Raw genomic sequence first — 24619 nt, 5'->3', positions numbered from 1 at the left:
GGAGATGGGGGCAGGAGTAGTTCAAGGTTATCCTTGATTGCATAGCAAATTTGAGGCTATCCTGGGCTACATAAGACCTTGTCGAAAGAAAAGCAGAAAGAAAGAAAAGGAGGCTGGAGGAAAGTGGGAAGGAGGAGAGGGAAGGGGAGGGAAGGCGAAGGGAGAGGGGGAAAGAGAATTGGAAGCCAGCCTGGATTAGAGTGAGTTCAAGACCACCCTGGCAAACTTAGTGAGAGCCCATCCTCAAATAAGGAAATTGGCGTTGGGGATGTAGGTCGGTTGTAGAATGCTTGAGTAGTGTGTGTGAAACCTTTGTTCAAGCCCCAGCTGGGAGCAGGGGGGGGGCCGAGGGGGGGCAGGGGGGGCAGGGGGGGTGGGGGGAACAGGGTGGCATCTAACCTTTTGTTCATCCTACACCTTTTTCTGGGCTGGCTCCCAGCATCACTCCCCCCTTGACTACACAAGACCTCAAAACCTCTGAGGTTCTTCCATCTCCCCTAGAATCCATAAACCCTAGCATGGCCACCCACTGCTCTGGAGTGCGGTCTCTAGCCCTGGCCAAGGCATTCAAGGTCTTCTTCTCCTTGGCTTCTCCTTGCCCCTACAGGGAGGGGCAACTCTCCCAAAGTGCTGTGCAGACGTCTTCCCGAGGACTCCAAAAGGGAGTTCTTCAAAAAAGTGTTGGCTGTAGCTAAGTGTTGCAGTCGCTGTCCCAGTAAGACTCCTGGAGAGGGAACGCAATAGACAACAGGGAGGAAGGATCCTGACAGCCTTTAATCACCGGATCTCCACTCCCCACCCCCGCTCCCCCCCCCCCCACCCGTGCACCAGCCAACTGAAGGGTCCTGGGGCGGGGAGAGGGAGGCGTGGCAGGGCGGAGCCAACAAGAAGGGGCGGGCTTGGGGGGCCACCATGCGGGACTGGCCGGGAGGGGCCTGCGCACGCTCACCCGGCTAAGGCCCGTGGAGTCACGGGCGCCCTCTCTGTCATCGTGGCCTCCACCACCCGCTGCCCGGTGCGCACCTGCCGCGCCGCCCTCGCGGATCCAGATGGGGAAGGACCAGGGCTTCTCTCGGCACTTTAGGTAGCTTCCTCCATCGCGTTCTGCGCCCTCCGGGAACCCTGCGCCCGTATCCCGCCAGCTTGAGGTGGGGGGAGGGGGCTGGGAACTCGAAAAGGGGTTCCCTGTCCTGGGTGGGCAACTTATCGAGACTGGGCGGAGCCCAGAAACTGAGGACAGTGGGAACAAACTGGTGGGTTTGTGGGCGGTGAGGTTTCGATGTTGGGTACCCAGGACCCGCGCGCAGCCGGGGGAGTTGGGATGAAGTGAAAGGCTAGGGTTGAAAATCAACCTTCCTGCGTTGGCTCATGGGAGAGGACAGAGGACCAAGAACGAGGGCGGAGGGGGGGAGTGTCACTTGTTCTGGGTGAGAACCTAGAGCATCGCATCAAGTTCTGTATTTGGAAGGCAGGACCCTTCCACTGTGGGGAACTGCAGGATGACTCCGAGGCTCCCACCGTGTCTCCACCAGCTTACCGGCTGGAGATCAAGGGCTAGGTAAAGAAAAATGGGCTGGGATAGAAGACACACAACCAAGACAGGATTCCAGGGGGGAGGTCCCGGCCATCAGAATTGACCCAGTGGAAGGTTATATTCGTGTGCCTTCCCGGAAGAATCCTGGGAATTCAGGAAGGCCTGTTGGCATAGTAAAGGCTTAAGAGCCTCGGAGACCTACCGCTGGTCTGTCACAGTCAAAAAGGCAACGGTCTGTCCTGATAATGAATTCGGCTGTGCCGGCTTTAATTAACCTACAGCAGTGCCAGGACTGGGATGGCTGGGCCAGACAGTGATGGAACCGCAGGGAAGGCTCATGACAGCCAGGAAGGGTGTCTGGCTCAGCAGGCAGCCTTGGCCTCTGGCCCAAGCTCCAGGATGCCCAAGCAGGGAACTAGCCACCAGACCTTCCACCTCCCCAGTTTGGTGACTCAGCCTGGTGCCCACCTGGCAAGCCGGAGGTTGACTACTTGGTGTTGGACGTCAAACTGGGCTGGCCATCTGACCCCTGCCCACGTTAGAATGTGGGTCTGATGCCCTGCGGTGCTTGGGACTGAAGGTGAGGCTATGAAGTGGACAGACTCGGTATCCTTTGCCTGGATGTGGGGCAGGAGGATAAGGAGAGAGGACCCAGACTGTGCCAGCAATTGGAAGAGTCAGCCCAGGAGACCTCCAGGTCACCTAGTGTATCCAATCTGGAGCAGATCTCCCTTGGGGGGCGGGGCAGGGGCGGGGCTAGCATGAGCCTTCCTAACAGATCTTCACCCTTCCTATCCCATCAGGGAGTTCCTATTGGACAGCCTTATTAATCTTACCCACGGAGGCTGAGAGAGCTACAGAGCAAGTTCAGGAGAGGGAATATTTCAGCTGCATGCCAAGCCTTCGCACCCCCCTCCCCACTTTTCTCTCCAGACTCCCCATGATGCCCTTGGTGTTGGCTTCTGGAACAAGGAAGAGGGAAGGGAGCCTTGGGATACAGCCAGGAAGCTCTCTTGCTAGTGCATGAGCCCCGATTCCAGCTGTGTCAGAGCCAGCTGTGTCACCCTGGGAAGTTACAGATTTCTCTGTGCTTTAGAATCTTCTGCAGTGGATCAGTCAGTCCACCAGGATGCTAGCGCGCGCGCGCGCGCGCACACACACACACACACACACACACACACACACACACACACTTTCTTCTCAAGTGCCAAGTCCTTTCCCATTGCTGAGGCCCACAGCTCGGCTACAAATCCCAGTTTGGAGAGGTCCTAGACTCACAAGCACCAAGGACTCATGCCAGGCTGTGGATGCCTCCTGGAGGCTGTCTCCTCCCACCTTGGAGAGTCCCTTCACAGTGGAGCCTCAGTATTTGGCTGGGACAAATGGGTAGAGGCTTATTAAACACATGCAGGGGCCTGGAAACACACACACACATAATAAAAATCATTCTTTTTTTTTTATTAAAGGGGAAAAATAAGAATACACCAGGCAGCCAGGTGTGGTGGTGCACGCCTTTATCCCTGCACTTGAGAGGCAGAGGCAGGTGGATCGCTGTGAGTTCGAGGCCAGCCTGGTCTACAAAGGGAGTCCAGGACAGCCAAGGCTACACAGAGAAACCCTGTCTCAAAAAACAAACAAACAAACAAACAAAGCACTAGGCTTTGGGTGGTAACTGCCCTCACTTTTGCAAGGAAGTGGCTGTGGACAGGGCTGGCAGGGAAGCAAGCAGGAGAACAGAAAGTGTGAGGACCCTCGGAGAAAGTCAGACATCCCAAAGATGGCTGATATAGTTTTCTCTAGCAATCCCCTGGAAATAGGAAGGGGAGAGATGAAAAGCGTTAACTGGGGCTTGGCCTGGTAGGGGGTAAGAGTGTGAGAGGATGGAGGGAAACAACAGCGATGGAAGACAGGAGCCAGAAGGCCTCTATGGACTGGTTTGTGACAGGAACGCTCCACAAAGGTTAGGGTCATGGTGACAGCCCATGTGGCTTTCCCAAAGCAGGCTAAGCAGGACGCTGTGTAGTCTAGGATAGCCAATTCGCTCCTTCCACCTTGTGGGTCCCTGGGGAATCGAACTCAAGTCCTTAGACTTGACAACAAGTGCTTTTATTTGCTGAGCCATCACGTGACCAGGTCTAGGTCAGCTGCTGTTCACCGAAGGGGAAAGTGAAATTTTCCCTGGTCACTCCTGGAAAGGGGCAGAAGAGCCAGCAACATGTGCCTTTGGAGTGCAATCAGGGACCGCGCCTGACTCTGCGGTCCTTGCCTTGCAGGATCTTCATCCCCAAGAAGCACCGGGCGCGCTTCGACGAGGTGGTGTCGCAGGGTCTGCTGGGCAAGCTGTGCCGCGCTCGGAGGGCGCAGGGCGCGCAGCGTTTGCGCCGGAGCCGCAGCGAGGAGCGTCCGGAGCGCCTCCTAGTGTCCACGCGCGCTAGTGCCGCTCCGCGTCGTCCGGATGAGCCGCCCCCGAGGAAGGCGGCCTCGCTGCTGGGCGGCCGCTCTGGCCCTGGGGGCCCTCGCAGGTGCGCAGGGCATGATTGACAGCTGGGGTCTGAGCCCTGGACACTGGGTATCTGGGAGGACAGGACATGAGACATATCCATCCCCTAAGCCCTGGTCCTCTGTCCTCGAGGTAAGATAGGGAAAGTCACTCACCTCCAACCCTATTCCATTTTTAACCCTAGGACTGTTAGAGTCTACAAAGGCAACAAGAGTTTCGGCTTCACTCTGCGCGGCCATGGACCGGTCTGGATTGAATCTGTCCTGCCTGGTGAGGGATGGGCAGGTTACCCTGAGTCCCTAAGATTAAAAAAGAGGTGACAAAGCCTGTTGTAGCTCTCTCTGGTAATGCTGCCCATGTCTGCTAGGCACATCGCACCCACTGTTAAGAAGCAGAGAGTAAAGGCTGGAGAGGTCGCCCAATGGTTAGAGAGATTGCTGAGCGGACATAAGGGCTGGAGTTTGGATCCCCAGAACACACATAAAATCCTGGGTGGGCATGATAGCCTGCCGGTAATTGCGGCTCTGGAAGGAAGGGACGAGACTCCCAGAGCAAGATGGCTAGCAAGCTAGCAATATGGATGAAGTCCAGGTTTGGTTGAGAGACCCTGCCTCGGTGAACAAGACGGAAGATCGGTAAAAGATGACATCAACCTACACATGCACACACAGCCATCCACACATGAAAACACACAGGTGCATAGCTCAATCTCTGGTCTCTACATGCATAGACACCCACACAGCCATCCACACATATACGTGCACCTACACACGTGAAAACATACACATGCATGCCTCGTGTGTATATGAAAATGAAAGAAAAAGAAACAGGGAGTGGCAAATGCCAGCCCTTGCTTTGCCCTCCTTATTTGGTGCAGTCCAGCCTCCCTGCCCAGGGACTGTGTCTGCCCGTGGTCAAAATGGGGCTCCCCACATCAGTTAACACAGTGAAGGTGTTCCCTCGCATTCTCAGAGGCTAACCTTTAGTCAGGTAACCCTTTGCTTCTAGAGCCTGCCCAGTTGGTAACAATAACCTTCACAGAGATTTTGACCAATGCCGATGGGCTCTTGGGTCTAAGGGCTAGGGCCCGATGTTGATGAGGGCAGGTGGACAGTGGCCCAGGCTCTGTGACTCCCTAGAGGAGGTGTTCAAGGGTGTGGACTATGAATTGGTTGGTTTGCATGTGAAATGCCAGCCTGCAGGCGAGGCCTTTTCCGTGCCTCTCCTTACTTATTTTGAGGAGGAGGGATGGGAGCACGTGCACTGTGTGTGTGTGTGTGTGTGTGTGTGTGTGTGTAGGTTAGATGACAACTTACAGGAATCAGTTTTCTCTACCACGAGGGTCTCAGGGACCAAACCTAGGTAGTCAGATCAGGCAGCAAGCTTTCTTACTCATTAAACCATTTCCACAGCCCCTCGTCGCGCTCCTCACCTGTGATACTGAAGACCGGTTATCTGGCTCACGTAGTAAGGCTGAGTGTGGGAGAGTCCCATCCAGTTCCACATGGGGGGTCAGCTGACTACACCCCTCCCCTTTCTCTCCTCCAGGCAGCCCGGCTGAAAATGCCTCCCTCAAGTCAGGTGACCGGATCCTCTTCCTCAACGGACTGGACATGAGGTCAGCACCCCTGAGATGTCTTGTGGTCTTGGTGATGAGCCATCCACCGAGGCTTTTGCCTCTTAGGACACTAACAGTGGCCCTGGTCCCCTTCTGACCTATGACCTATGACCTATGGCCTATGCCTCCTGTGCCTATCCCTCTGCTACTGAACTGAACACAAGGTACTTGTAGCAGGCAAACACTGTCTCAGAGCTACACCCTCAGTCCTTTATTTCAGATTGCGGGGGCGGGGGAGGGGGAGCAGTGCCTTACTCTGTATCCCAGGCTAGCTTGGAACTCACTATGCAGCTCATGCTCATGAGCTCATGAATGAATGCTGGGTTTGCGGGTGTGAACTACTATGCCTGGCTCCCAGCCCTTTAAAAAAAAGGTTTTTGCTGGTTTGTTTGTTTGTTGTTTGGCTGGGAGGTGGTGGCGCACGCCTTTAATCCCAGCACTCAGAGGCAGAGGCAGGCGGATCTCTGTGAGTTCGAGGCCAGCCTGGTCTACAGAGTGAGTTCCAGGGCAGCCACGGCTACACAGAGAAATCCTGTCTTGAAAACAAAACAAAACAAAACAAAAAAAACTTTGTTTTGAAACAAGGTCTTGCTTAGTTGCCCAGGTAACTTGGACTTGCTATATAGTTCAGACTGGCTTTAAATTCTGCAAATCCTCTTGCCTCAGCTCCCCAAGTGCTGGCATTACAGCTGTGTGCCACCATGCTCACCCTACAGTGGGGATTCCACTTGAATCCATCCTTTGCTAGAACCTCTATTCCATCCTTCCAGTCAGAAAAATCTCACAACTACATGTTGAGGACACAACAGAAAAGACTGACTATATCCTGCTCTGGAAGGGAGTCCTGCCTAGGGTGACATGGGGAATAATTCCTTCTGTGTCCAGGAGTGCCATTCCCAAGGCATCTGCAGGCCAAGCTGCCCAAAGCCTGGGGCTTCTACCATAGGAGACCTTAACGTATTTGAAAGTTAGGGTTCTGACTAGTCCTTAATGAACTGTGCATTTGCTGGGTGGCCTCTACATGATGGACAGAGCTCACTTGTCAGGCCCTCCTGGGCCATCTCCTTTACAGGAACTGCTCCCACGACAAGGTGGTGTCCATGTTGCAGGGCAGTGGCGCAATGCCCACGCTGGTGGTAGAGGAAGGACCTGTCCCTTTCGCCAGCGGTGAGACTATCAAGCCATTGAGTCCCCCTAGACTGTTTTGGTCGCTTCCCAGGGACGCCGCCAGGGGGTACTATAGAGCCCAGCGCACCGCGTTCCTTGCTGTTCAATGTATTGCACGCCCCAGTCAAAAGGCTGCTGACCTCAGCTGTCTGGGAAACTGCACCTACCCTGCTGACTCCGGGTCACCCGTACCTCCCCATGCCTGTGGTCCCCTCGCAGATTCAGATTCTTTGGATTCTCCGACCCGGTCGTCAGCTCTCACCTCGCTGCAGTGGGTGGCGGACATCCTGCCTTCCAGTATCCGAGTCCAGGGGAGGACCTTCAGCCAGCAGCTGGACCACCTCCTCACTCCTCCAGAGCGCTATGGGGTCTGCCGAGCTCTCGAGAGCTTCTTCCAGCACAGGTGCCCTGGGAAGAGCAGTGGTAGGAATTTAAACCCGTTTATGCCCCCACCCAAGTTCCACCTAATTGCTGGCAATCCTGGTCTCCCTGCGACTGCCTCCGCCACCTCCTTAGATGGCTATTATCAATGGAGGAGCAATTGAGGTGCCCTAGGGGAGAAATTTTTGAATGTATTCCTTTATTTACTTTTGAGACCCGGTCTTGCTATGTAGTACCGGCTGGACTGTAACTCAGAGAGATCAGCCTGCCTCTGCCTCCTCAGGGCTAAAATTGAAGGCCGTTGTTGCCAAAGGCAGCTAAATCTGGACTCTGACACTTTGAGCAAATACAGATGTTTCTGTGAATTGAGCAGGCAGAGACGGTTGATGGAACACCAAGAGCCCTCGTCTGTTTACACTTGGGTCCTTGAAATCTCTTTAAGAAACAAAAACAAAAAACATAACTACCGCTGCCATGGCTTTTGGCAAGCCCTCCTAGCCATCCATTTTGGTTTGCTTTAAAGGATCTGGTTACAATATAATTTATTTATTTTTAATTTAAAAAATTATGGCTGGGTGGTGGTGATGGCGCATGTCTTTAATCCCAGCACTCGGGAGGCAGAGGCAGGCAGATCGCTGTAAGTTCGAGGCCAGCCTGGTCTGCAAAGTGAGTCCAGCCCAGCCAAGGCTACACAGAGAAACCCTGTCTCAAAAAACAAACAAACAAAAATTATGTGTAGGGGTATTATGTCCCACATGTATACAGTGCCAATGCAGGCCAGAAGAGGGTGTCAGATTTCCTGGAACTGGAGTTACAGGTGTTTGTGAGCTGCCATGTAGGTGCTGGGAACCGAACCTGGGTCCTTAGCAAGAGTAGCAAAAATGTTCTTAATCACTGAGCCATCTATATCTCTGGCCACAATTCACTCATTGAATTGCACAATTCAGTGATCTGGGGGTTTGGGTATACTTGCAAATATATATCACCATCAACCATAGTGAATTTTTGGAAAGTATCCCGTGTAAAAGGGGCCCCAACAATATTCCGTGACATACTCTTTTGTCTCCATCCCATGATCTTTCTTTTAAAGACTTATTTATCAAGCCAGCCTGGCATGGCGGCACACGCCAGTAATCCCAGCACTCAGGAGTTAGAGGCAGGCAGATCTCTGTGAGTTCGAGGCCAAGCTGGTCTACAAAGTGAGTCCAGGACAGCCAGGGCTGCACAGAGAAACCCTGTCTCAAAAAACCACACACGCACCAACCCTGCTTATTTATTTATTGCATATGGGGGATATGCATGCCACAGTGCCCTCAGGAGTCAGTGAGTTTGACAGCAAACACCTTTACCTCACCAGTCCCCACCAGGCCCTGCTCTCTCTCCCCCCCTCCCTCTCTCTCTCTTCCATTTTTGGTTTTTCTGGCTACCATGTCAGGTTTTTCCATGGCTTGACAGTCAGAAAGGAAGGAAGGAAGGAAGGAAGGAAGGAAGGAAGAAAGAGAAAAAGAAACAAAGTTTGTTTGTTTTTGTTTTTCGAAACAGAGTTTCTCTGTGTAACAGCACTGGCTGTCCTGGACTGGCTTTGTAGACCAGGCTGGCCTCCAACTCAGAGATCTGCCTGCCTCTGCTTCCTGAGTGCTGGGATTTAAAGGTGTGCGCCACCACCACCTGGCAAGTAAAAGAAAGTTAAGTAACTTGAGAAAGGTCACTTAGTTGTTAAGGGGCAAAGCTGGGATTTGACTATGACATTTTTCTTGGTGGTGGTGCTAGGAATCAAACCCAGAGCCTCAAGTATGTTAGGTAAGTGCTCTGCCAATGAGCTAACACCCCCAGCCCAGACAGGGATTTGAATCAGAGCAGACTCTCTCTGGGGACTGCTTTCCTGGCCTCTCTGCTCTGTCTTGCAAGGCTGGGGGGGTCAAGGCATGAGTTGAGTCCTGGGGGTGGGGGGGTCTGGGACCCACCACCTCATCCACATCTCTGAGTGATGAGCTCCCTGCTCCTGCACCCCTACTTGCAGGAACATCGACACTCTCATCGTCGACGTCTACCCTGTCCTGGACACACCGGCCAAGCAGGTGCTCTGGCAGTTCCTGTACCAGCTTCTGACCTATGAGGAGCAGGAGCTGTGCCAGGAAAAGATTGCATGCTTCCTGGGCTACAGTGCCATGACAGGTGAGCGGTGCCTGGGAGTGGCTGCCAGGGGCCCCCGCCTGCCAACTGAGCCACCAGACACCTGTTGTCACCTCCCCGAGATCTGGCACCCACTAGGCCTCTCACTCTCACATGTGTATGCCCACATGTTGGGTGCCTGGTCAATACATACTCAACACACTGGGCCTTGGCTGGGAGGATTGCGCCTTCCCAGTTCATTTGTTCATCCCTTCTTCTTCTTCTTCTTCTTCTTCTTCTTCTTCTTCTTCTTCTTCTTCTATTTCTTCTTCTTCTTCTTCTTCTTTTTCCTCCTCCTCCTCCTCCTCTTCCTCTTCCTCTTCCCCCTCCCCTTGCTCTTCCTCTGTCTTGGTTTTTTCGGGACAGAGTTTTTCTGTGTAGCCTTGGCTGTCCTGGAACTCACTTTATAGGCCAGGCTGGCCTCGAACTCAGAGATCCACCTGCCTCTATCTCTTGAGTGCTGGGATTAAAGGTGTGTGTCACCATGCCTGGCTCCTCTCTTGCCTTAAATAAGGTCTCACACCACCAGGCTGACCTCAAACTCATGTGCAGCAGCCTAGTCTGGCCTTGAACTCCTGATCTTCCCACCACCACAGCCTGGTTTTCTTTTTATATCCATGGGAATGGAACCCAGGGCCCTGCTCACTCTGAACAAGTGGTCTCCCACTGAGCTATAGCCCTGTCCTTGTTTCAAAAATTCACAGGCAGGCGTGGTGGCTTAGGCTTGTAATCTCAAGCACTAGGGGGTGTCAGGAAGCGCCTAAGTTTGGGGCTAGCCTGAGACTCACTATGGAGCCCATAGTAAGACCTTGTCTCAGAATCAAACCAAGGGGCTACAGAGGGCCCAGTAGATAGAGCATTTGTTGAGCTAGCAGGAGGACTAGAGTTTGGATTACCAGAACCCAGCTAAATGCCAGGTGGGTGAGGCAGCCCACCTAAAATACTAGGACTTGGTGGGTGGGGGACAGGAGACCCCTGAAGCCAAGTGGTTTGCTAGATTAGCAAAATGGACGGCAAACCCTGGATTCAGATGAGAGACCCTGCCTCAATATATAAAGTAAAGAATGATCTAAGATCACTCTCTGACCTTCTCCCTCTCTCTCTCTCTCTCTCTCTCTCTCTCTCTCTCTCTCTCTCTCACACACACACACACACACACACACACACACACACACACGCAAACATGCATACACAAATATACGTGTGCAAACAATGTTTAATTCATGTGTCCTGTTCACTGTTTACAAATTCATCAGTACATGTTACCTGGATCACTGTCCTGTGATCAGATCACCCTGGCCGGTGGGCTCCAGTGCACAAGCACATACGTGCTGGGACACGTGCAACCTCATTTTTCCACTGCCACCCACACTATGTCCCCCAAGTCCCTAAAAAAAAACCCTGCACCTTGGAGCTGGAGAGAAGAGTTAGTGATTTAAGTAGTTGTTGTCAAGTGTGAGGACTCACCCAAGTTCGAATCCCCAGAGCCCGTGTAAGTATTGGATGACTATAGCGTCCTGTGACCTTGCCTGCTGTGGACACTCTGCAGCTGCTTCGGCAGCCCCTGTAGATCTGCTATTGCTGCTCCTTCATGCTTTTAATGTGCCAACTCCCAACGCGACTCAAAGGCCTAAGGACTTTTAGCATGAAGCTCAAGGTCCCCAGGATGGCACCATATGCCCAGAACCTTTTCGGTTTGCCCTAACAAGCTCTGGGTATCAGTCAGCATCCTGGAATAAGCACAGGGTGTTGGGACCCTAGGAGCATGGTATCCTAAGAAGATCCCTGTTCGGGAACAGCATCAGCCTCCCCTATGTTTTCCATCCTTCAGCTGATTTTCTTGCTCTGGGTACCTGGTTTCTGGTCCCAGAACTTCTGCTTGAACATTATCCTAAAGGCCTGGGGATGGATTGAAATTCAGTGGTAGAGTGACGGGCTGAGGTGTGGCTCAGCGGTAAAGCACCTGCCTAGAATCCCCCAGTGAGGAGCTGGGAGTGTGGCTCAGTGGTAGAGCACCTGCCCAGCATGAGGAAGGTACTGGGTTTCATCTTCAGCACTACCTAGGAAAAACTGTAGTGTTATCCTGGGGACAAGGCAGGAAGGCCCCAGGGCCCAGAGGCAACATATTGGTGGTGATGACTTCTTCCCTTACTTCCCATGCTTGTGGAGGCTGATGGAACAAGGGCCTCGTGTCAGACCTTGCCTGTCCCACCACAGAACCTGAATCCTCACTGGACCTGGAGCCGGAGTCCACCCCAGAGCCCACCCCAGAGCCTCAACCACGGAGTTCCCTGAGGGCCTCGTCCATGTGCCGTCGCAGCCTGCGCTCCCAGGGCCTGGAGGCCAGCCTCGGCTGTGGTAAGACTTCACATGGAAAGCCTCGGGCTTCTTTCCTCTCCTGTAAAACAGACTTAGTGTAATGATAAGGGTATTAGCCAGGGTCCTCTAGAGAGACAGACTCCCAAAGAGGATTTTTAGATTGGCTTCCATGATACATGCTGAGCAGTCCAACAAAGGCGATCTGTATACTGGAAGGCTAGACACCCAGTAGCTGCTCAGTCCTTGAGCTGGAGGTAGTGGGAGTCCCAGCTTAGCCCTGAAGTCCAGGAGGATTCAATTCCAAAGAGCTGCTGGTCCAGTCTACATTGGGAGCCTGAAGAATCTGGGTTCTGACAGCCGCTGCGGCCGCGGCAGCAGCAGAACAGATCCGCTTGCCAGCAAGGAGGGAAGGCAGGCAGGAAAGCACTGCTTTAACATCATCTCTTTACACCTGAGCTGCTGCAGGAAGGTCCTGCCCACCCCGGGGTAGATGACCCCCTCCCTTCTCAGTTAATCCTTCCAGGCTGTCCGTTCACAGACCCACCCAGAAAAGTGACTCTAGATCCGACTGGACTGACGGCCGGAGACTCATCATCACATTGAGGAAATCAGGGGATTATGGATGCTGAGTGGGGGGGCTGTACAGGTCTGGCTGAGCCATAGAGCTCAGCTCAAATAACGAGGTTTCCATGGCGCCTTCCTGGCAGGTCCTGGTGACTGCCCTGAGATGCCACTGCCTCTGATCCCAGGCGAGCGTCAGGCTGGCGATGGCACATCCCTTCCAGAGACCCCCAACCCCAAAATGGTGAGGCCCCTCTGCCTTCCAGATGTGGTCGATTAGTATGGGCCTGGATGGCCAGTGCATGGAGGAGACCCCTGACCGTAGTTTCCCAGTGGGCTCTGGGGTTCGATTGAGACCACAAGGGGGCAGTAGGAGAAGATTGGACTCTTCACCGTTACCCGCCCCTAGATGTCGGCCGTCTATGCAGAGCTTGAATCCCGACTGAACAGCAGCTTCAAAGGGAAGATAGGGACCGTGTCCAAATCCCGGGCCTCTCCACCAGTCCCCAGCCTGGTGGGCACAACGGGTAAGGCCTCAGCCAACCTCTGGCACTGAGGGGGTACTGCCTTTTAACCTTCTTGCTGGCTGTCCATGTATCATCCCTACTTCCAGGCACACCCCCTAGAAGGTACGCAGCCTGAGTCACAGGAAAGCCTAGAGACCTCCCACACACACACACACACACGCATGTGCAATAGGTTACCAAAGTTGGCTTGTCCCAGACCCTCATTTGTCCCTTTGTGGTCTTCACCACCCCAGCTGGTGACCTGGAAAAGCAAAGTGTCCCCCAAGCAAGTGGTCAAGTTAGCATGTGGCTCTTAGTTACAATGTAAAGTACATTCATTGCTGTGTGAATGGCATAACTAGGGAAACAGTTTCTCTGCAGTCTAAGCAAGACTAGCTGTGCCTATAATATAGTCCTGTTGTCTCAGCTACTCAGGAAGCTGAGACAGGAGAATCATAGTTCAAAGCCTGTCTGGGTTACAGAATGGCTACAGGGCCAGCCTGGGCTACTTATCAAGAAAACTTTTTAAAAGGAGGGCTTAGGATGTGGCGGCCTTTTTGCCTGGCATGCTTGAGGCCCTGGGTTCCATCCCCAGCACCATAGAAAAATGAGTGTGGTGAGGCCGGGCAGTGGTGGTGCATACCTTTAATCCCAGCACTTGGGAAGCAGAGGCAGGCGGATCTCTGTGAGTTCGAGGCCAGCCTGGTCTACAAAGGACAGCCAGGGTTCTGTTACACAAAGAAACTCTGTTTCAAAAAAAAAAGCCCTCAACAACAAAAGGGTGTGGCGGAACGCGCCTGTGATCTAGCACTCAGGAGGCAGAAACAGGAGGATTTAGAAGTTCAAAGTCATTAGACTCTGTTTCAAAAAACAATTATTTTTAATGTGTGTTGGGGGAAAAGGGTCTGGAGATATATATACTGACAGACTATTGCCTGGGTGGGCAAAACCCTGGTTGGGGGGGAGGGGCAGATCCTCCCACCCTTTATGAACCTCCTGTGCATGTGAGGCTTGCTGGGCAGGCGTGGCCCTTGCCTGAAGCCTATGGAAAGATCCTTCATGGGTTTTGGTGAGACCTTTGGGGTAGGTTCCCAGATGAGCTGGGGTTAGGCGTGAACCGAAGCCAAGAGATGCTTTCTGCTGCTTCAGCTGCTGTGGTCTCTGGTTACTGTCAGGGAAAGGCCTGGGAGGCTGTAGCCCAGAGATAGAGAGCATGCCTTAGCACAGACAGCTGACCCACTGCCCCGCCCCATGCTGTGCACCTGCTGATAGGCTTCCTCTCTTTCCACCACCAATCAAGGGCCCAGGACCCTGTCTGGAGTCTCATGGCCCAGTGAGCGGCTCCTGCCATCCCCCTGTTATGATCCGCTGTGCTCTGGGGGTCTGGCTTCCCCCAGCAGCTCCGAGTCCCACCCCTACGCCAGCTTGGACAGCAGCAGGGCGCCCTCCCCACAGCCAGGCCTTGGATCCATCCACCCCGACAGCCCCCCAAGCCCAGACTCCATCCGGCCGCCCAGTCGCAGGAAGCTCTTCGCCTTCTCACGCCCCGTGCGGAGCCGAGACACGGATCGCTTCCTGGATGTGCTGAGCGAGCAGCTGGGCCCCCGGGTCACCATTGTGGATGACTTCCTGACACCTGAGAATGATTATGAGGAGGTGAGCAAGCGAGTGCCTGGGGCTGGGTTGTATATTTTGCCTCAGGTTACCCTATTCCCCACCCTAGAATACCTAACCACAGCCTCAGGCCAAACCCACCAATTCTGTACAGTTCCCAGGCTACCCCCATATACTTACTGTGTCTCAGGTCCGCCTGTTCTTTGTCCCAATCTGTCCTCCATGCACCTCAGGCTATCCCCGCTCACACCCTCAGGCTATCACTGCCTATCCTGAGCTTAGCCTCTCTTGCTCTCCAGGGGCTTGCCCCTGTTTCACTCACATGCGCCTGCTCCAGCGTGGGGGACTCCGGCTTCAGTTCCCATACTCCTTTTCTCCGAGCAGATGAGCTTCCATGATGACCAGGGCAGCTTTGTGACCAACGAGAGGAGCAGCGCTAGCGAATGTGTCAGCAGCAGCGAGGAGGGCAGCTCCCTGACCTACTCCTCCATCTCCGACCACATCCCCCCACCCCCGCTCAGCCCCCCGCCGCCACCACCCCTGCCTTTCCACGACCCCAAACCCAGCTCCCGCACCTCCGACGGTCCCCGAGGTCCCCCTCAGTCATTGACCAAGCCCCTCACTCAGATCAGCCATCCGGTCCCACCCCCCCCCCCCCCCCCTTTACCCCCACCTGTGCCCTGCGCACCTCCCATGTTATCCCGGGGCGTGGGCCACCGCCGCAGCGAGACCAGCCACATGAGCGTCAAGCGCTTGCGCTGGGAACAAGTGGAGAACTCCGAAGGCACTATCTGGGGTCAGGTAGGTGACCTAGAGACCAATGGCTCTCCCAACTGGGCGAGTGGTCTGAACAGTAACATTGAAAGCAAGCTCCTTCTTCCTGGCCACACCCCCCCCCTTTTCCTCCTCCTTTTCCCTCACTTCTTCTTCTTTAGGCTTTTTTTTTTTTTAATTACATTTATTTATTAAATTAGCGGAGGAGGCATGGGTGTGGAGGTCAAAGGGCATCATGTAGGAGTCAGTTCTCTTTCCACGACACACAAACTCCAGGGATTTAGCCCAGGTTGTCAAACTGGTGAAAGCATCTTTAGTTGCTGAGCCATCTCACCTTTTCCTGGTCTCTTCTGACATCAGCTAGAATATTTCTTGGTCCTTCTCACTCTGAGCAGAGACGTGACAAAGGTGTCCCCAAGCCAAAAGCACAGTGGGGAGTTCTGAAAATACCACCCTACCCTCTTGCAAAACCCATCACTCTTGAGGCCAGACTGGTTCTCTTAGATTCTTTTATTTATTTATTTTTTAAACTCACAGCAATCCTCCTGCCTCACACCCCCATCCCGCCAAAGTGCTGGGATTATAGAAATGAGCCACTACACCTAGCTCAACTTCTCCTTTAAATATGGCCAGGTAAGGCAGGTATAGTGGCTCATACCTGTAATCCCAGCACTTAGGAGGCTGAGGCAAGGGGGCTGCTGTGAGTTCAATTTTGAGGCTAGCCTAGGCTACATAGCAAGATTCTCCTCTCCTCAGGGCCTGGGACTAGGGGTGTAACTCAACAGTAGAGAGTTTGCTTCTGATGCACAAGACCCTGGGTTCCACTCTCAGGGCATAAATCAGGCAGCAAACTCCACGCCTGTAATCCCAACACGTGGGAGGTGGAGGCAGGAGGATCAGAAGTTCAAGGTCATCCTTGTCTATACAGTGAATTTGAGGCCAGCCTTGGCTACATGTCTCAAAGAGAAGGGAAGCCTCTTATCTTGGGTTCCGGGAAACCATATTCCTACAATCCTGCGATGAGTCCACAAGCTTGCTCCCCAGGGTCATACTCCTGGTCACCAAGGCTGAACACACCTGGCCACCCACCCTGCCAGGTAGCCTTGCCCAACAGCCTTACTTTGAGCCCATTTCTCCACTTGTCTCTTTCCCTCAGCAACTACCCCCATCCTCACCCCTTGTCCAAGTGTCTCATGGTTACCTCCTGCATAAACCATCCCAGCTGTTTGGTCCAGCTTCCAGCCCCTAGCCTATCACAGCTTCAGCTGCCCCAGCACCAGCTCCTCCTGCCTAAGGCAGTTCAGGATGAACCCATTTCCTGTGAAGGAAAACCTCAAGCAGGCTGTGATAGCACATACCAGTCACCCAGCACTCAGTAGGTTGAGGAGGGAGGATTATGAGTTTGAGGCCTGCCTGGGCTACATAGCAAGTCCTTAATATCAGAAGGTGGGTAGAAGAGTGCTGGGAGATTGCTCAGTGGGTAGTGCCAGCATCAGGACCCGAGTTCAGACCCCTGCATCCCTGCGAAAATCTGGACATGCTGGACATGGAGTTATGGGACATCAGCGACCCCAGTGCTGAGGACAGTGAAAACCGACAGATCCCTGAAGCTCACTGGAGAACTAACTTAGCCAATTGGTAGAGCTCTAGGTTTAGATGGACCAAAAGAGATAGCTTAGTAAGAGCACTTACTGCTCAAGCATGAGGCCCTGAGTTCAAATCCCCAGCTCCCATGTTTTAAAAAGTAAAAGTGGATCAGGACAGACCCCTGAAGCCTACCACTGGCCTCATGCACATGTGCACACATTGCCATGCACGTGCACATACACCAGACACACACAAAAAGGAGGCTTTAAAAGAGGGCAGATGGGGCTGGAGAGATGGCTCAGTGGTTAAGAGCACTGGCTGCTCTTCCAGAGGTCCTGAGTTCAATTCCCAGCAACCACGTGGTGGCTCACAACCATCTATAATGTGATCTGGTGCCCTCTTCTGGCTTGCAGGTGTATATGCAGGCAGAGAACTATATACAATAATAAATCTTATTAAAAATAAAACAAAAACAAACAAACCAAAAAAAAAAAAAAAAAAAAAAACAGGGCAGACCCCTCAGGTCTCTCGTCAGGCCTCTTGGTTTTCAACAGCATCTTCTCCTGTTCCAGCCCTCCTTCCTCAAGGATAGAGTTTCCAAGAATGACTGCCTCATGGACCAGATGGGGAGCCAGTCTCTTAGCTTAGAACGTGGACCATGCAGCATTTCTTTCTTTTCAAAAAATTATGCATGTGCGTGTGGATATGAGCACATACTCATGTTGCCCATGGAGGCCAGATGGGGGCATTAGGTACACTGGAGCTGGAATTACCAGCAGCTGTGAGCTGTCTGATGTGGGTGCTGGAAACCAAACTCAGGTCCTCTGCAAGAGCAGGAGGAATTCGTAACTGCTGAGCATCTCTCCAGCCCTATTTATAGCCTTCTTTCCTTCCTTCCCTCCCTCCTTTCTTCCTTTTTTTTTTTTTATTTTTATTTTTTGAGACAAGGTCACACTCTGTAGACCAGGCTATCCTGGAACTCACAGGGACCCCTGCCCCCTGAGTTCTGGGATTAAAGGCGTGCGTCACACATCCGGCTTCTATTTAGTGTTTTCTGAGCACTCCTCTTGGACCTTTTGGCCTCTGACTTTTTGGGAGAGCACCAGATGGATCTCAGAAGACAAAGGCAGGCTAGCTTCCTAGGCTCTTCCTGCTCTGAACTTTCCCCATGATCCCTTGCAGCTGGGGGAAGACTCTGACTATGATAAACTGAGTGACATGGTGAAGTACTTGGACCTGGAGCTCCACTTTGGCACCCAGAAGCCTTCAAGTGAGTGGCCTGAGGGCCCTGGGCCGCACCAGCAAGCCACACTGTTGCCTGCTGCCTTCGGGACTCACCCCGGGCCACGCCAGCAAGCCACCCTGTCTGCTGCCTTCCGGACACACTCTAGCTTCCTAGTACCCAGAGAGTGCTCTCATTGCTATCCTGTCTCCAAACTTCGAAGCCCCTCTGCATGTGTGAATCCCTTGACAGATCCTGGGACAACTTCTGCTTCTTAATGAGGAAGCCCAAAGAGGCTAGGAGTTTGCACAAAGTCACAAAGCCAGGATAGAGCGAGCAGAAGGCATCTGCGTTCTTCTCATCCTAAGTAATCAGTAGTCAGTTCTTGTATGAAGCACAGACTCAGGAAGTTGTTGGTCCTTCCTTCTTCAGTCTGAAGGATGCGAGGGGTGGGGGTGGGAAGGGAGGGCTTAAGGAGAGACAGCAGTGTGGGGTCAGACCAGCCGTGTGCTAAATGCCTTAGGCTGGGGGGGGGGGGGGGGTGGGTCCACGTCTGAAAGGCTTAGGGATGAGGGGGAGTTTGGATGCCTGGGTCTGATGTAGTTAAGGTGATGCATGCCCTTGATCTCTGGTTGCGGCCACACCTCTCTCCCTTGGCCCTGCCATGGCAGCCTTAGTCCAGCCTCCCATTCCGCGTTAAACTGTACAGTTTCCCTTCCAGAGCCAGTGCCCGGCCCCGAGCCCTTCAGGAAGAAGGAAGTGGTGGAGATCTTGTCCCACAAGAAGGCCTACAATACCTGTGAGAAGCCTTTGGGACCCCCGCCCTCAGAGCCACAAAAGCTAAGACCGGCAAAGGGGTGGGGAGATCAAACTTAAGATGTGGGGCCAGAGACCTGTCACCCCACTAGATGAAGGCAGGTTCTCAGGGACCAAGACCCGCCACCTGAAACCTAGATTCAGTGTCAATGCACCCTCTATTGGCCACGCCTACCACTATGGGTTCCTTAGTTCTGGCCCCGCTTTCAATTACATTATCGATTACATTATCCCTCCCTAGTTCCTCTCCCCGCTCACAGGTTCCACGCATCTTCCAGGTATCTGTTTTTTGGGGTCCTGCTCCTCACCTGTCAGTCTCTAAGACCCCCTAGTCTCCAGCTACTCCCGTGCTACGCCTTTCTATGCTAGGCACTTCCCTCAGGCCCCGCCTCCCGTGCCATCGCTACACTCTACCCAACCCCACCCCAGTAGCCACGACCAATCACTAAGCCCCTACTCTTCCCTGGGCCCCGCCCCCGTCTCACCTGGTGCTCCGCCCCACAGCCATCCTCCTAGCTCACCTGAAGCTGACCCCTGGTGAGCTGCGGCAGGTGCTCATGAGCATGGAGCCCCGGCGCCTGGAGCCCGCGCATCTGGCGCAGCTGCTGCTCTTCGCTCCAGATGCTGATGAGGAGCAACGTTACCAGGCTTTCCGTGAGGCTCCCGGCCGCCTCAGTGAGCCAGACCAGTTCGTCCTGCAGGTGCTAAGACCAGCCCCCAAGGGTTCCTTCGCCCGGCTCCCTCCGCAGCCAGAAGTTGGCTTCCATTCCTTGAGGACTGCCTCCTGGCCTCTGAGTCCCAATTTAATTCCTTTGATCGCCTGTTCCCATCCGAGGCCAGGGCACGCTGGATGAGAGCGCCCCTTTAGGGTCGTGCTAAGTGTTCCTAAGGGGGTACGCAGCTCAGCAGTCAGTGAACTCCCTCCTCGAGTCTGGGCAGAAGATCCTGGCTGAGGATCAGTGAATCCTGGCCCCTGACTTTCCGGCAGATGCTGTCGGTTCCTGAATACAAGACCCGCCTGCGTAGTCTACACTTCCAGGCCACCTTACAGGAAAAGACAGAAGAGATACGAGGCAGCCTCGAGTGCCTGCGACAGGCGTCCCTGGAACTCAAAAACAGCCGGAAACTCGCCAAGATTCTGGAGGTCAGGCCGCTTCTTCATTCCTACACATGGGGTTAGGGTGGGTGAGCGCCTGGACGCCACCACCCCATCTTTTCTTCCCATAGTTTGTGTTGGCCATGGGTAACTATCTCAACGATGGACAGCCCAAGACGAACAAAACCACCGGCTTCAAGATCAACTTTCTGACAGAGGTGAGATCCCGGCAGTCACTTGCTCTAACTGCCAGACTTGGAGATCAAGGCATACATCTGAAATCCCAGCATTTAGAAGGTTGAGGCAGGAGGATCCGGAGTTCTAGCATGGGCTAAATAAGATGCTGGCTCATATAACAAAAATGTTCTAACAGGGAAGAAGAAGACATCATTGTCCATGAAGCTTCCCCCCGACCCAGGGGAAGAACTTCGTGGGCCCATAGGCCCAGATGTGATTCAGCAAAGGGCAGGAGTATGGAGAACGGTCTTTTTTAGCCCAGCTCTAGGATCTGGAAAAGTGAAGTAGAGAGGGAAGTTGGAAAGAGTATCAAAAGCTCAGAATTCTGAAAATACAGGAAAAAAAACCCTGGTGTTATGTGACCATAAGTCTAGTGGGGGGACTTTAAGGTGCATCTGTGCTGGGCATCCCTTGCAGCTAAACTCCACCAAGACAGTGGATGGGAAGTCCACCTTTCTGCACATCCTTGCCAAATCGCTAAACCAGCACTTCCCTGAGCTCCTGGGCTTTGCTCAGGACCTGCCCACTGTGCCCCTGGCTGCCAAAGGTAGGCTGGGTAAATGGGTGAGGGAGGCAGGTGCATGCTGCCCTGAGCCTGGGAGTGCAGCCCCCATATGACTTTGCTCCTTTCTTTACATGTGCAGTGAACCAACGAGCCCTGACCGGTGACCTGGCTGACCTCCATGGCACTGTCAGTGAGATTCAGGTGGCCTGTCAGAGCATGTCCCCCTCCAGTGAGGACAGGTTTTCTGTGGTCATGGCTGTATCCTCTAATCAACCTGTCCCAGCATGAGACTGGGCTCTGGGATGGCGTGGCCTCTTGCAGAAATTCCAGGCAGACGTTATTGTGTGCCCAGGGGTCCTGGGAGGGGGTCCATCCTACATTATTTAGAGGCCAGGTGCCTATGCAAAGGTGAGGTATAGGTCTTTTCTAGCTGAGGGTGGAGGTCTTTTCTGCATGCATGACACTGAGAATTGAACCCAGGGCCTCGGGGATATGGGCATATGTTCAACTGTTGAGCCCTGCTGTCAGCCCATCGCTAGAGGAGTCCCAACAAGTATGCTACTGGCAAGCCATGTCCCCAGCCCCTCAGTGGGGGATTCTAGGCAAGAGATCTATCACTGAGCTACATACACTCCAGCCCCTCACTGGGGGATTCTAGGCAGATGCTCTACTACTGAGCCACACCCCAGCCCCTCACTGGGGGATTCTAGGCAGGTGCTCTACCACTGAGCCACACCCCAGCCTCTCCCTGGGGTATTCTAGGCAGGCACTCTACCACTGAGTCACACCTCAGCCCCTCACTGAGGGATTCTAGGCAGGTGCTCTACCACTGAGCCACACCCCAGCCCCTCACTAGGGGATTCTAGGTAGGTGCTTTACCACTGAGCCACACCTCAGCCCCTCACTGGGGGATTCTAGACAGGTGCTCTACCACTGAGCTACACCCCAGCCCCTCATTGGGGATTCTGAGCTGAGGCTTTGTCACTGAGCCATGTCTACAACACTCTTTTTGCTATTTACCTGCTTTTTTTTTTTTTTTTTTTTTTTTTCTCATGCTGAAATTGTACTCAGGGCAGTGGACATTCTAGGCAAGAGTTCTAACACTGAGCTGTATGCCATGTTCCTCCTCTCTCATTACTGTTTTGAGACAGAGTCTCTCTAGGCTGCCCAGGCTGGCCTCAGACTCACTCTATAGCCCAAACAAGCCTTGAACTTCCATGTTCTCTGGTCTTGTCCTCCCAAGAGTCTGGGACAACAGATCTCCACTGCCAGCCCCTACCCATGGTTCCCAAAGTCACTGGCATGATGACAGCTATCTATCCTAAAGAATGGTGGAGCCCAGATTTAAATCACAAGAGACAGGAGAAGTGCGGCCAGCGAGGTGAGCGAGGCGCTGGGGACGTTGAATCCAGAGCTTTCTCATGCTGAATAATTGCTCTCCCGCTGGAATGTACACTTTGAATCAGGGCCACCGAGACCTTCCCAGGACTTACAGTGTGTCAGATCCTGTCTTAAGTCGTGGAGGTCCATAGAGGGAACAATGAACATTCGAACTGTTTCGGTTAATAACAAAAGCTATTGGGGGGGGGGGGGGAGGGGGAGAAGGGAGGTGATTAAGAAAAAAGAAAGAGCTGGGCAGTGATGGCACACACCTTTAATCCCAGCACTTGGGAGGCAGAGGCAGGCGGATCGCTGTGAGTTCGAGGCCAGCCTGGTCTACAGAGTGAGTTTTGGGACAGCCAGGGATACACAAAGAAACCCTGTCTCAAAAGAAAAAGAAAAGAAAGAAGAAGAAGAAGAAAAAAAAAAAGACAAGAGAGTGGAAAAAAGATCTCTAAAAACCAGAAAGAGAGGCAGGGGGGAGGGGGAGCCTGCTGTCATATTACACACATGTACTAAGAAGTAGAGAGGTAGACAGATCAGGAATTCAAAGTCGTCCTCAGATTTTTAGCCAGTTCCCAGCCAGCCTGGGTTACAAGAAATCCTGTCTCAAAGAAACATGTAAAGCAAAGGGGTCTGGGAAGTGGGCAGAAGCGGGGCTCAGACCTGGAATCCCAGCACTCAGACTGCTGAGGTAGAAGGAGCCGGAGTCCATGGTCAACCTGGACTACATAAAGAGAAGTTACTGTCTAAACCAAAACAAACCAATAATAACAACAAAGCAAACAACGACAACAATAACAACGAACAAGAGTCAAGAAAGTACTAAGCAGAATCCAAAGATGATAGCGCCCCCTTGTGGAGAGAGTGAGGGAAGTCAGAGGCTGTACAGAACTTAAGTTGATTAGGCACGAAGTCAAGGACTGGTGGCCTGGAACCCGTGACAGGGGTGAGTGTGGAAAGGGTTGGCTTGAGGGTTAGGGCACGCCAAAGAACATTCCAACAGCAGACAAGGAGTGTAGCAGCTAAGGCTATCTGGGGTCACAGTCCAGCCAAAGAGGGTAGAGCACCAAGGGGCTGTTTCCTTAACCAAGGCCCTGTAGTCCTTTCTGGAAACAGCGCAGCCAGCTCTGCGAGCATTGGACGGGCTACAGCGGGAGGCCATGGAAGAGCTAGGAAAGGCACTAGCCTTCTTCGGAGAGGACTCCAAGGCCACTACCTCAGAGGCCTTCTTTGGCATCTTTTCAGAATTCATGAGCAAATTTGAGGTGAGCCCAGGTGGAGGCTGGAGGGGCCCCTGAAGGGAGGTGGGGCCAGGAGAGCATGCAGCTGGGAAAGGGTGCCAGTGAGTGACATTTTCCCTGTCTCTGGTGGGGTGGAGCCGCAGCCCCAGCCCCAGCCCCAGCCATCCGCAAAGAACGGACAGGAAGGGTGTCAGCCATGCTGGGACCACTGACCACTCCTCCCCATCTCCAGAGAGCTCTCAGCGACCTGCAGGCGGGGGATGGCCCACGCAGCTCCGGGATGGTTTCACCCCTGGCCTGGTGATAGCTGCCACCGAACATCTTCTGCAGTCTGAGGACGGAGACCAAGGCTGGAGGCTGCACCCCTGAGGGATGTCGCAAGGTCCAGGGTACTTGATCCTGTCTCTTGGCTGCAGGAAGGGCTTGGGTGAGGTGGGGGCCGCAGCCACGTGTCTCCAGCTACCTCAGCTGCTGAGCTCCGCCTGGCCCTCGTTTGCCCATCCTCCTTGTCCTCCCCCACCCCCCGCCCCCCGACAGCCTGCCAGGCTTCTCGTGGCCACACACCCCACCCTCAATGCCCACTATGGTGAATAAAATGCTGCTGTGTGTCAGGGGATGTCCCACCTGAGGGTACATTGCAAAGTGGCTGCTGGCTTGGAGCAGTTGCCTGTGCCTTGGTGGGAGCATACTTTCGGGGATGCACAGAGCTGCTTTCTGAGTCTGCTGGAGCGGGCTCCAGACCAGAGATGCACACTCTGGGATGAAATCCACTAAGCCAGCACCAGACAGCCTGCAAGATCCAGACCGGCCACTGGAGGACCAAGGGCAGGCAAGATGAACACTGCGAGGCAGGGGTTACAGAGGCCCCAGTTGGCTGTGTGGCAGCATGGGACAGGAGGGAAAACAGAGTGGGATATTGAGAACGACTGGAGGGGAAAGAGACACTGTTATCAGACTAGTGGATCTAGGTTTTGTTTTCTTTTATGAATTTATTTTATTTTATTGTATTGTTGAGAGACAGGGTCCCATGTAGCTCAGGCTGGCCTCAAACTCACTATGTCAAGGATAACCTTGAACTTCTGAGCCTCCTGCCTCTACCTCCCAAGTGTCGGATTATAGGCATGTGCCACCATGCTCCAAATTCTGTGTGTGTGTGTGTGTGTGTGTGTGTGTGTGTGTGTGTGTGTCTCACTCACTCTTTATCTTTTTCTGTCTCATAGGTTTCACTATATAATAGATAGGGCTTTCAATTCACAATGTAGCCCAGGCTGGCCTCCAACTCACCATTATACTTTTGTCCAGGCCACCCCAGTGCTGGCATTATGGTACCAAGGGCCTTGAACATACTAAGCAGGCACTCTGGTACTGAGATGTACCCCCAGATCT

General features: G+C 53.4%; 1 protein-coding gene across 1 annotated transcript; it reads left to right on the top strand.

Annotated features, from left to right (window-relative positions):
* The first annotated feature begins 967 nt into the window (after window positions 1-967).
* Window positions 968-23726, top strand: Grid2ip (Grid2 interacting protein). Its single transcript, XM_051161084.1, has 21 exons — window positions 968-1084; window positions 3808-4056; window positions 4219-4304; window positions 5583-5652; window positions 6725-6819; window positions 7039-7222; window positions 9221-9375; window positions 11590-11730; window positions 12399-12496; window positions 12662-12779; window positions 14059-14414; window positions 14757-15173; window positions 17916-18003; window positions 18677-18754; window positions 19276-19472; window positions 19760-19915; window positions 19999-20085; window positions 20522-20651; window positions 20749-20867; window positions 23093-23257; window positions 23466-23726. The coding sequence occupies exons 1-21, from the start codon at window positions 1050-1052 to the stop codon at window positions 23535-23537; spliced, it is 3096 nt and encodes a 1031-aa protein (XP_051017041.1). The 5' UTR covers window positions 968-1049; the 3' UTR covers window positions 23538-23726.
* The last annotated feature ends 893 nt before the right edge of the window (window positions 23727-24619 follow it).

Source organism: Acomys russatus, chromosome 19, assembly GCF_903995435.1.
Source record: "Acomys russatus chromosome 19, mAcoRus1.1, whole genome shotgun sequence".
Lineage (NCBI taxonomy): Eukaryota > Metazoa > Chordata > Mammalia > Rodentia > Muridae > Acomys > Acomys russatus.
This window is presented reverse-complemented; position numbering and strand designations above follow the sequence as displayed.